This window comes from Coptis chinensis, chromosome 3, assembly GCF_015680905.1.
Source record: "Coptis chinensis isolate HL-2020 chromosome 3, ASM1568090v1, whole genome shotgun sequence".
In the NCBI taxonomy this organism is placed as follows: domain Eukaryota; kingdom Viridiplantae; phylum Streptophyta; class Magnoliopsida; order Ranunculales; family Ranunculaceae; genus Coptis; species Coptis chinensis.
In genome coordinates this window covers 98945120-98957234 of record NC_141458.1, presented here as the reverse complement: position 1 = coordinate 98957234, position 12115 = coordinate 98945120, and the positions used below count along the sequence as shown (strand labels likewise).

Sequence of the window (12115 nt, the reverse complement as noted above, 5' to 3'; positions counted from 1 at the left end):
CCCAACTCATAGGAAACGTCTCCATGTCCTTAACACTGATCCACCAGTGTTTGGCTTCACCTCTAAGCATGAAGGCAGCCAAAGTAACCCGTTCCACATCAGTACACATCATGGAGTCCAGCATACTAGACATGTCTAACAACCAGTCTTCGGCTACTTTAACCTCAGAAGACCCCACAATTCAGGTGGACGTAGCCTGATGAAATTTGCAAGCGTAAAACCCCGATTGACTTTGTAATCGGTGGTCTGAACTCCTCAACTCTCACTACGGTTGGCGATGCTACCTACCTCGGTGTTACGCCGGTGGAATAACAAATGGATGTTAGAAGAGGTTGGGGCTCGCTCAACTAGCCCTCAAACTTTCGGGATTCTCTCTCATCTCATTTTGTGCTTGAGCCATTTGATTCATCATAGCGAGGAGCCTATCCATTCGGTCCTTTCGACCACGATCCGTAGTATCATCACCACTAGTACTTTCCGGATCCATGGTAACTATTCTGCACATACACAAAGAGCCAACTCAGTGTATGATAAATTAGAGAGAGAGTTCTCAAAATTATGCAAGAGGCGCAGGTCGCGCCTTATGGAACTCACATGCACAGAATGAGCGCGAGTAGAATTTCAAGAGATGAGCGAAAAGCGCCTACAGGCAGGGTCGTCGCCCTCCACCTAGAAATGAAAATTCACTCCGACCTTGTAGTGTCCGATTCGTCAAATTTTTCTGACTCGTGTCCGCGCTCTCCGCTGTGACAAGACGACTAACCGTGCGACGTTTTGCTATTGTCCAGCTAATATTAACGCTTAACGTAACGTAAACACTACTTAGGGTTTTATTGGGTTTTGACTAAAACTTTTGAAACGCGTCGTGACTGAGTCCCCCACTACAGCTCCCAGATGGATCTAATAGTGGACGCTCTGATACCACGTTCTGTGACGCCCTGGGACCCAACACACATCCCGAGGACGTGGAATGAATCTCGAGGCGGTCGCTATCCCGATTCTACCGAAATTTCAACAGAGTTTCCTTTGTTTAATCGACATTCGTAAACCCTAAAACCTATCATAAACCTGGACATTTCATAATACCCTTCCAACAACCATATATATACAAAATCTTCACCCTATACACAACTGTGATGCCCATATACATATCCAGAATGTTTAAGATTAACTACACTCCATTACATCGGGTATTACATCCAAAATGAGCTAGCTCTCAATATATACAACAAAAGAATGGACTAGACTATCTCTATACAACCCAAAATATGAACTTGACTCTATCCTCGTCAAGCATAAGGGAATCCTCCCAAATCCCCATAACCATCGTCGCTAGGGTTAGGAAAAGCCTCCTCAAGAACCGCTCGTCTGCGAAATGTTAAGTAGGATAAGCAACAACTATGCCCAAAGAGAAACGACATAACCAATAAATAGTCTACTTATAGAAAACATTTAAAACATGCAGGGTTTCTATAATAGTATTCAAATATTGTGACTATGTATATATACATCACTAACTAGCATAAATCATCTCGACATGCTTCATTGATATACAAAATAGAGTTTTTCACAATCATCATACAACTATTGTGGTCACGTGATCCTATTAGAATGGTGAGGGTACGACCGGTACTTCGACCCCGATCAGGGCAAATCTCGGTTCAATACTTTCCGGTGTGAACCATGCACCGTTGTTTTTCTCGATTTTACCTAGCAGGAGTGAAATGCCGTTGTTGTGTTCGCACACACAAAATCTCCAAAGCTTTTAGGGCTCGGTGGGCCCCTCAGGACTACCACCCCATACGGCCGTCACCTAACTTACGGTGGTCAACCGCTCGACGATCGCAGACCGCTCGGGATCGACACACATCCAGAGTGGACTAAACTCACACTCTCGCCTAAACCTCATCGAGGTAACATGTAACCCCACACAAGCTAATCACCATACAGCGTGACACGTACAAACATGGTTATCTAGAAAAGTAGAAAAGGAATTCCCGGACTATATCCAGTGGTGCATCCCTTTAAAGGTGGCCCACCACCTCGAAAGGTGTACACCACAGTTGGAATCCTAGAGCGAACTGCCGTCTCCGGAATTTCGACAACAGTTCCTTCTTTATAGGAATTCACAATTCCTTTTCTAAATCCCCTCGTGATAAGCATAGTAATATATATATACTCGTATTACCGGTGATTTCCAAATACTATAGATACATATTTAGTTTTTTTCTTTTAAAACTGTTGGTTCTGTATGTATGAGTTCCTGGATTTCCCCCATCGATCACATACAACCTATGACTCCCAAATGAGCCAGTCATAGTAAATGACAACCGATGATTCCCAAATGGCAAATCATCGTAAATAACAATGAAACTCTATCCAGGGGACAATCCAGAACCTCACACATATTTACAAACAACTGGGTAATCCTTACCCGCATTACAAAATCCATCTCTCTGTCTCATTACAGAGACAAGAGACGAGAACCCTTTCCAAAACCAGTTTTACTCTTTTAACAAAGAAAACAAATCTCCGCTACCCCGATTTTACAAAACCCATTTCACACGAAAGCTATCTATATATATAGTTTATAGCGAGGAAATACAGTGCAAAACATGAATATCATATATACATGCATGGTTGATACGCAAACTACCTATTTACAATTTAAACGATTCAAATCATGCATGAAAATAAGCAGACTATATATTGGTATATAGGTTCCTACCTTAGCAAGCTCCGTTCTCCTCAAGCCCACTTAACCGAATCAAGTCCACTTAACCAAATTCAACTCCTATAAAATCATATAAGCCCAATCGTAAATCTATTAGAACCCGAAGAAGACAACTAATATTTCCTTTCAACATAAGTCGAAAAGAAATAATTGCCTAGATTGATTATATTAACCACTAATGTAATTATTAACGCATTACTACCCTTCTAGTTACCAAAAGTTTTGTTCTAGATCGCTATAGGCCACCACAAACCGCTGAACACCGACGACAGTCGCCGCCAGCAAATCGACTACAAAGCCATTTCCAGTTCTTACATATATTTTATTAGTAACTTAACCCCTTCAGATGCTTCATATTCACTCTCCTCCCATCCCACACAAATTTCCATTTGTAATAAAATCCCAATCCAAGTCCAAATTTCAACTACAACCAATTCCACACCCTTCGATTCATATTAAATCTAACAACAATTACTGTCGTGTTCCTTATCAATCGTGCATTACTCAATCAAATCCTAAACAAGTTTAAACTAACATAACTTCTCTAAAATAAAGTGAATATAAATAATTCTTACCGAGTCAGCAAGATCCCTCCTTAGTTTTCGGCTCCACCTCTATTAATCCACTCCAGCTCTTCCAAACTGCTACTGCAGACCTTCAACACCCCCTAATACAATCAGTTACAATCAATACCTCCCCAATACAATTAATTATATCAATACACCCCCCAATTCACTTAGTTTTCATCAATATATCCAATTCCATCGAAATTTAAAGCTAATTATCTAATAGAGACGGAATCGCACTCACCTTTCTCCGCGATCCGACGAAATTCCAACAGTTTTTGCATCTCCACACTCGAATTCACCATTTCTAAGGTTTGGGTGTTTAAATTTTTGGTTTGAATCGATTGGATTTGGGCGATTTGGGGTTTCTCTCTCCTAGGTTTAAGAGGTGCGAAATTGGGGAAGAAGAAGAAATTGGGTGCGATTTTGTTTTTTTTTTTGTTTGGGCCGATATATTAAGGCCCAAGCCTAATATATCCCAATTAGGCTTAAGGTCCTAATACACTCCTAACTACTAACTCGTTTGACGTCGCGTCGTAATTATTTTTTCGGCCCATCCCGCTAAATTTAATCTCCTATATTCTATCTTACCGCAGGCTATAACAATAACCCACTCATGCGTGTAAGTTGTTAATTCGTGCCAGTTTCGACGCAGAAAAGTCGCTAACCGATATTTTGAAAAAAATTTCTCCTAAGATTTGCTTATCTAACGTGGCTTAGAAGTCTGAGGTAAGTTTCATTAAGTTACGTACATTTGAAATATAAACCCGATGACCAATTTACATAAATGACCCTAGATTTGATATGAAATTTACAAAAATACCCTTAACGAGAATTTGAGTCTTTACAGATTTTGCTTGTGGAAGCTACACCAACATTGTTCGACCTAGAAAGAAATCGATCAAAATTATCTCTAGACGATCTCATTTGCATCAATGAAAATTGCATTACGATGCTCGATTAGACACTGAACAACCTCAATAGCAATGAAATCAGTGGGCAAGCCATCGTCCAAAGGAATGGAAGAGGAGTCGAATAGTCTTGGCGAATAACGTTGTTTATTTGAGAAGGAGTCGAGCGAATATAAAAATGTCAGAATACAATGAAATTTTGATGTCGGTTTTATTCCAATTTAAGTTTTATTTTTTTATTTTTTCATTTTGAATATTTATGTCTCTATTGGAAATACCCCAAATTAATTTGGGAGATATTATTGGATTTAGATAGTTATTGGGGTACAACAAAAAACTTATGTTAGTTATGGGATATGAGAGTATTTTTATAAGTATGTCCAAGATCACCGAAAAGAAAAAAGGTTCTACTTGGTTTGGTTATGATTTAGTAACTATATATGAAATTGATTGACAGTAATATATGTTCAAAATTTGGAAAATAATCGGAAATCGGATCCTATTGGATTTTGAAAATATATCAAATTCCTATTCAATTATTTTTCAAAAAGCGGAATTTTAAAAATCTGACCACAAATATCCTTCCCAAATTTAGAAAAATATCAGATCTCGAATTTCGAAAAAATTGGATTATCGGAAAAAAATGGGCACCCTGCATAAGAGCCGCTAGAAATGGTAAACCTGCAAAATTGGCAGACATGCAGATTCATATTAGTAACTAGTAAAACAAAAATGATAATACTTACTTGAAACCAAATGAAACTTGGAATCCCAAATGAAACCGCTAGAAAGTTGAGATTTTGAGATCAATAAACTTTGGATTAGTTACCATTAACAGCATACATATGAGATGAGGCCAATATCTGGGGGTCCCATGCAATTCATTTGGACCTACATCACTGTTAAAGTAATCCTGATTCATTTGGACCCACATTCACAGCTAAAGTAATCGTGATGATCGCCTATATGACTATATGACACTGTTCTATAGCATCCAAGGCCTTTCCCATTTGGGCGCCTGCTTTGCTTTTCTCATTAGGAAGGTAATGCCTGCCATCCTACTCTGGTACCAAAAAACCAGACACTGATAATAAGGTACATCAGGATGTGATGTAAATGATGTAATTACATTACTTCTTTAGAGCCCATTTTTGAACATTTCTTACTCTCAGGAACCGGCCAAACAAAAAAAATCAATAATTGGTCAAGGGATATCAGAATATCAGATAACTGGAGCTCGTAGATAATTGGTGATGAAATCGCTTCACCTTGCAAAAATATTTTGAGTTGTTGAAGATGATAAATTTCTGGAAAAATAAGAAAAAAATGCAGTAGCTGAAACTTAATTACTCTCATGGGACCCCAAAAGAGTACACTATACATTCACAACCTAAACGACAAAAAATGATGGGCAAGTGGGTTTGGGAGTTGGGACCCAAAAAAAAGAGTACAGAAAGAAACATTAACACAACTTGAGAGTGAAGATAACAACACAACTGTTGCGGTACTGGAAACAAAACAAAGGGTGTTACCCAAATTAATACTCAAAGATCTCAGTGTTAGATTTTCTTTCAGTTTTCTCTGGTTTTTTCGTACCGCATCATTTTCTCTTTCCAGTCTCTCTGCCTTCTCTAGCCCAAAAGTACGTACACCACTGTTAAGTCTCTACATCACACATTCACACCAGACACCTCTCTTTTTCAAAAAAAGCAAAAAATCTATCTGTCCTTTTTATTTTCTTTCTCACCACATTATCTAAAAGAGCCAATAATAAGATATTTTTCCTGCAAAATGAAGCTGAAAGTATCTGGCATGAACAGTGAGATTCCAGATATTTTGCTTTTGATGATTGCAGAGATTCAGAACAACAAGAAGAAGGGCTTTGAAGGAAGACAAAGAAGATCAGAAAGAAGAGATGATGGGTCCTCTTTAAAGCCTGCAAAGGAAATGAGTGGAACTGCACCGACAGACGACAGTAATGCCTTCTCACTATTCTTTCACTTGTTTTTACTCTTGTGTGGTTCTTCTTCTTTCTATCTCATATTGTTTTAAGTGGTTCATAATAAATTTCCTTTCTGCAGAAAGGGTTGGGTTTTTTTGACTCTAGTATACTTATTTTTAGTGGGTTTTTTTTTTCTTTGGTGGGTTGTGTTTTGTTTTCAAGTCTCATTTGTATGTTATGAACTTTAATGCTCTGTGGGGTTTTGTGATATAAAGGAGAGGGACCTCATGATTCTTTGATAGGGTTGGGGTGGGTCTTTGAATCTCAGTGTCTTGGGGTTTGGGTTGTTGTTCAAAACACTCATTTCTTCATGCAAAGTGAATAAACCAACTTTTCTCTTTATTAAGCTTTCGGATTCTGTATTTTGAGACACTAAAACCTTCTTACTTTGCAGCATGTTTTAGTCTTGTGGTTGTGACTTCTGATACAGAAAGCTAAAGCTTCTAATCAACTACAAAGAAGATAAAGAGGTAAAAAGGCTGATTTGTGTAATTGTGCTATCTACCATTACTCATTATAACTTCTGATAGTATGTCTGGGAACATGCGGAAAACTATAATACTTTGGTAAGTATGTGCAATATTTTCTTGTTTCTTGTGTCAATCAGTGTCAAATAGTAGGCTAGAAAAATAGTTGAAGAAAAACTCACATTTTTCTCTATGGTTGAGGGGAAGAAGTTATTGGTTCTATTTAGAAGACAACTGTAGGAACATGACACTGTTTTAATCTGAGCTCTATGTTTCTGTTTTTATCAGGGTATACGGTAGTTATTGCGTGTCTGGCAGTTTGTTTCACTGGAAGAAGTGTAGGAACATTGAACAGTTTTCTACTTGAATAAAAGGTCATATCTTCCACATTCTTTTGCCTTTATTTGTAGTCCTACACATCTACCTTGTGTGATGTACTGATATATCTCCTTGGGTGTTCTACCATATGTTATATCTGTCTCCTTGGGTTGAACGTTTATATGAAAAACATGTAAAGACTATGAGCTGGCTGGCTGGTGCTTTGTCATTATGTTTTACGGATGAATTAATCCAATATACATAGCTTATGCATCAAACACAAGGACACGTACAGCTCTGTTTCTGCACTTGTTTCTACAGATTCATCTGGAGAATTGTACAGTACCATACAATTGACAAGATTTAGGGATTTAACTATTTTTCTCATCCTCTGTCTTATCTTCTGGAAAGTTTGGTACATCTGTATTTTACTTTCTTGTTATATGCAATTTTAATTCGAAATTGTCTAGCGTGAACAACGAACAAAGATCGGTCCATTGGGTCAAGCATAAAAAATAGTCACCAATAAAGGTTTCAAATTATTACAAGTCTAATCCTAATCATTGTGTCCCCACTAAACATAATCATCCCATTGGTAGAAGTGTTAAGATTAAATGTTTGAACATAGCAATGCTATCATTAGGTTTTGGGTACTAATCCAATGGCCATCTTGGTGAAGTATTGAAATGCGATCAGATTATTAGCGTATCTAGCAATGAGATAAGATTATGTATCTAGCAATGAGATCAGATTATTAGTGTCTATAATGGACTACTACATGGATTGAAAAACTTCATGCATTTTTCTTTTATCAAATAATCAAAAGAAGAAAAAGGAGATGGAAGGAGTACCTTGACCATTGATGGGTAGAAGCTAGTTCTCTCTGAGTTGTACATTTTTTTCATATTGTTATTTTTTTTATTTAATTTTCCGCTTTTCTATGTGTATACTGTATTTTCTAGACCAATAAAGATGTTTATATGCTGAAAGAAAGTGGGTCCTTCCCTCCATTCTTAGCCCTATATCATATAATTCTCGAGGGATACAATTTTTCTCATGAAGAGATGCATCGATTGTCAAAGAGATATGGATAGTTTAGAATGGTGGTATACTCATAGACATTTTTCGACATGGAGATGTATGATTCATTGGAAACATTTTTCCCTTTTCTGGTTTTTCCTCCATATCCTTGTTGGAAACGCTCTCTGCAGAAAGCCTCAAGTTGATAATTTGAGGATTGGTATGTCCTCTAGCAGAAAGTTATCATGCTAGATGGAGAGAAGGAATTTTACATACTTGTCCAACATATTTCATCCCCTTTGAAGTGTTCATCTGGCATAGGTTCTTATGACTCCCTTTAGGCCTATGGATTAGTAAGTTAATTTTCTTGTTTGAGTGTCATCAGTTATCAAGTTTTTCTTGACTTTCATGCATTTCTGTCAAACAAAAGAGTCTATTATAAAATTTTATATATGATGACACAATTCCCATGTTGTTACATGAGTGTTTCTAAATATTTCATCAAAATTTCAGGGAAGCTTACCTTATGTTGAATCGTCAAAGCTCATGAAGCATTAAACAAAATACTACAGAACTCTAAACATCCTCAAAGGAGTCGGGCAACGTTCTATTATGGATAATTATATGTTCAATGGTTCACTAGATATGGCTGAGCGGATAGGTATTGATGGGATGTTTTTGCATATGTACTCGGGTCCAATTGTTCAACCAGATTCCCATGATGTTAACAGCCGAAACCAGCCAATGTCTGGGATTCCTTTTCTCTCAACATTTCATGGGGAGCCAACAAATGATCTTGAAATTGAAAATGTTGATGGTGTTGTGGATGCAGAAATTTCGTTTTCTAGAAATAGGCCACTAAGTAGGCAGGGCGTTGGAGAAGCTTCTGCTAGCAGTTCCACATCCATTGGTAACTGTAACTTCCAGGAACATTATACTAGAGGAGCTTCCCTGTCTGCTACTGCAATTGCTCACCTTTTGGCAGCCAACACTGATCTGCAAGGAAATTTCAGTGGGGTGAATCTTTCAACAGCCTCAGGATTTGCATCAACATCTTCGGTGGAGCCCCCTGTCAATTGTGGATATGGATTGCCAAGTGAAATGGAGATTTTAGGGTCCAAGAAAGATGGTAAATGGGGTTTTGATGGATTTCTAGGTCCTCAGGAGTTAACTGGAAGTCCTCCCATACGAACAGTATGTCCACCATTTCATTTCATTGGGAGCTCCAGTCAACATGAGCTGACCGCATCAAACAAGTCTCCAAGTATTAATCATACATATGGTTACTATATTCCAAACAGTGAGCTCTCCCTTAGTCTCGCAACATACCAACCTTCTGGAAATGTCCCAACGATCCCAGATCAATCCTCAGAAATGAGTTGTTCTGTTGTGACTGATCACTCCTTACGAGAAGCTGGTTTTGGTTCTGAGAGATCATCTGACAACAGGAATTCACTTTCTATGAACTTTTCTCATTTCAGACCAGTTCACTTCTCCCATTTACCGTCTGGATCGAAGTATCTTCATGTTGTTCAGCAAATTCTTGCGGAGGTTGCAAGCTATTCTATTAGAAATATTGATTACCAAGGTGGTTTTCTAGAGAGTACCTCGTATTCTTCCAATTGGCCAGGAGAGAGGACTTCTGACTATGATGACTATCCTTGTTCTTCTACCAGGCCCATTTCACGAAGGCAGAATGTCGAAGCCAACAAAGCTCAACTTCTAAATCTTCTTCAAGCGGTATGTGTAGTTTTTTGTTATTTATTCCTGTTCTGCAGCACGATTATTCACCATGCAAAATCTTGAAAAGATGGTGTAGAGTTTTCTCGAATAATCAACTACATGAATGTGAATCACAATTTACACCAATCCTTGAAGAAACAGAAAGTGCAATCACATTTCTGAAAAAACAGTTGCTATACTGCCGAGAACGACCTTTTCAGGTGAATGCTAAATAGTGGTCTTCATAATCTTAGGTAGCAGTCCATTTATTTGGCCATCTCAAAACAGAAAACGAAATAGGTTGTCTCGTATACTATGTTCGACATATTTGTTTGGTTGAATGGCGTTGTCCACATGATGACCACATGACTGTCTTCCACTTTGCTGATGCTCTGCAAGCCTTAGTCTGTAAATTTAGGCTCCAGCTCCCTTTTATACAAACCGAAAGATTGCATAGAAAATACCAACTTCTTTAGAATTAACATGAGCCTGGAGGGGTTAGAGAGGAAACATATGTAAATCTCACTTCAATGTCATGCCAAAACCAATCCATATTTCTTGGTTTTGGTTGAAATTGTGTCACCTGTGATAGAGGGTTTGGCAGTGAAAACCACCTACAATGCAACCAGAGACCTGCAAAACCCCTTTGTTTTACGTTTACATCTGTTGTAATCGGCGAACTTTTGCTAAATGTGCCTGCTGTACAAACTACTTAGTGCTGTGGTGCAAACACTTTCAGACTCTAGCCAAAAGCAAGGTGACTCAGTGTGTATGTTTTTACATTCAAGTATTCAACAAACAAGTAAGAAGAGGGATAATAGTGAATATGTTCATGTGGTGTTGACTTGGACCATTCCTGCTTCAACAATTGTGGTTTTTAGTCATTGTTCCCTTGTAGGTTGCTGTAATTTTTTTGCTTGTTTAGTTTTGTATTGTGATCCACTGTTCTGGACTCCCTTGATGTCAGGTTGATAGCAGATACGATCAATGCTTGGATGAAATCCATAGAGTTGTATCTGCATTTAATGACGCAACTGAGCTGGATCCTCAGACACACACTCGTTTTGCCCTCAATACTGTTTCCCTCCTTTATAAAAGCCTGAGGGAAAGAATAGCTATGCAAATTATGACGATTGGAGAATCTCTCAACAATCAGTGCAGAGAGGAGAGACCATTTGAGGCTTCTTTCATCCAAAGGCAATGGGCTCTACAGGAATTGAGAAAAGATCATCCATCTTGGAGACCACAGAGAGGCTTGCCAGAGAAAGCTGTCTCAGTTCTGAGGGAGTGGATGTTCCAAAATTTTCTCCATCCGTGAGTTCCTATTAGAACTTTATAAAATAAATTTAGAGACATGTTGTGGCATTTATTAGGTTGCCTTGAGTCAGCTCATTCTGTGTTAAGTGGGAGGGTTCTGGTTCATTTTATTAACAATTATGTGGAATACAGGTATCCAAAAGATGCCGAGAAGCATGTACTTGCAGTAAGAAGTGGTTTGACGAGGAGCCAGGTATCGTAGGCTATGTCGAACTTGAAAATATTACAATCTTTTAGCAATGAGATCTTTCCCCTTCTATATTGTGTTATTCTTCCACTATAGGGTTGGTAGACTCTACGGTTTTCAATGCTAGGTAGTAGTATGTATCTCCAAAAACTGGATTCCACAGTTGCTCACTTTTCGACATTGGACTATTTTTGGCCAATATTCAGGTATCAAATTGGTTTATAAATGCACGCGTTCGCATCTGGAAGCCACTGATAGAAGACATGTACGCAGAGATGAACCATAAAAAGAGTCGCCAAGATGAAAATGTTACTGGTAGCAGCGATTGCAGGAGTCACATAAGCATCAATGAGCAGAGTTTCCGACTGAATTAAGTTCATTCGATTTTATTATTATGACCCGTTTTTGGTCAGTTCATAGAAGATTGTCTAATGGAGCCTTCGATGATATGTGGGTAGTTTTGCTGCTTTTGTTTGTTTTGTAACTCTTCTCTACCCATGTAATGCTTCAGTTCGACAGAGAGAGATCGTACATACTTATGCATAAGCTGTAGATGCTCAACCTGTACATGATGCGGTTTCATGCAGCAAGCTGAATAGAATTCCTTGTTACTAGTAAATGCGTGTTCGTGTTGCCCCTATAAAAGTATAACGTATCTCCTTGTTCATTTTGTTATTGTAAGAGACAGAGATCGATCAACTACATTAGAATCTAGAGTTTTGGCATATATTATTTCGCAACTGTGTTCTTTCAACCAGGAAGTCCTTGCTCAACGTATCTGCAGGCAATTGTAACAGGTGACATTGACCAACGCATAATCCTTACTTGAGTTTTACAAACTCTTTCTCAATGCTGCCAATATTTCAGGTTG

At 38.3% G+C, this 12115-nt stretch overlaps 1 protein-coding gene across 6 annotated transcripts; it reads left to right on the top strand.

The window, feature by feature from the left end:
* Positions 1–5694: 5694 nt before the first annotated feature.
* Positions 5695–11914, top strand: ATH1 (homeobox protein ATH1). Of its 6 annotated transcripts, none has more exons than XM_086603634.1 (8): positions 5695–5853; positions 6067–6186; positions 6608–6683; positions 6969–7054; positions 8532–9758; positions 10708–11054; positions 11190–11250; positions 11451–11914. In XM_086603634.1, exons 5-8 carry the CDS (start codon positions 8631–8633, stop codon positions 11616–11618), a joined length of 1704 nt encoding a protein of 567 aa, XP_086459760.1. In that variant the 5' UTR covers positions 5695–5853; positions 6067–6186; positions 6608–6683; positions 6969–7054; positions 8532–8630; the 3' UTR covers positions 11619–11914. The 6 variants fall into 6 exon arrangements, with proteins under 6 accessions (XP_086459760.1, XP_086459761.1, XP_086459759.1 ...); XM_086603635.1 differs by having other exon boundaries at positions 5714–5853; positions 6969–8371; XM_086603633.1 differs by lacking the exon at positions 6969–7054 and having other exon boundaries at positions 5714–5853.
* The last annotated feature ends 201 nt before the right edge of the window (positions 11915–12115 follow it).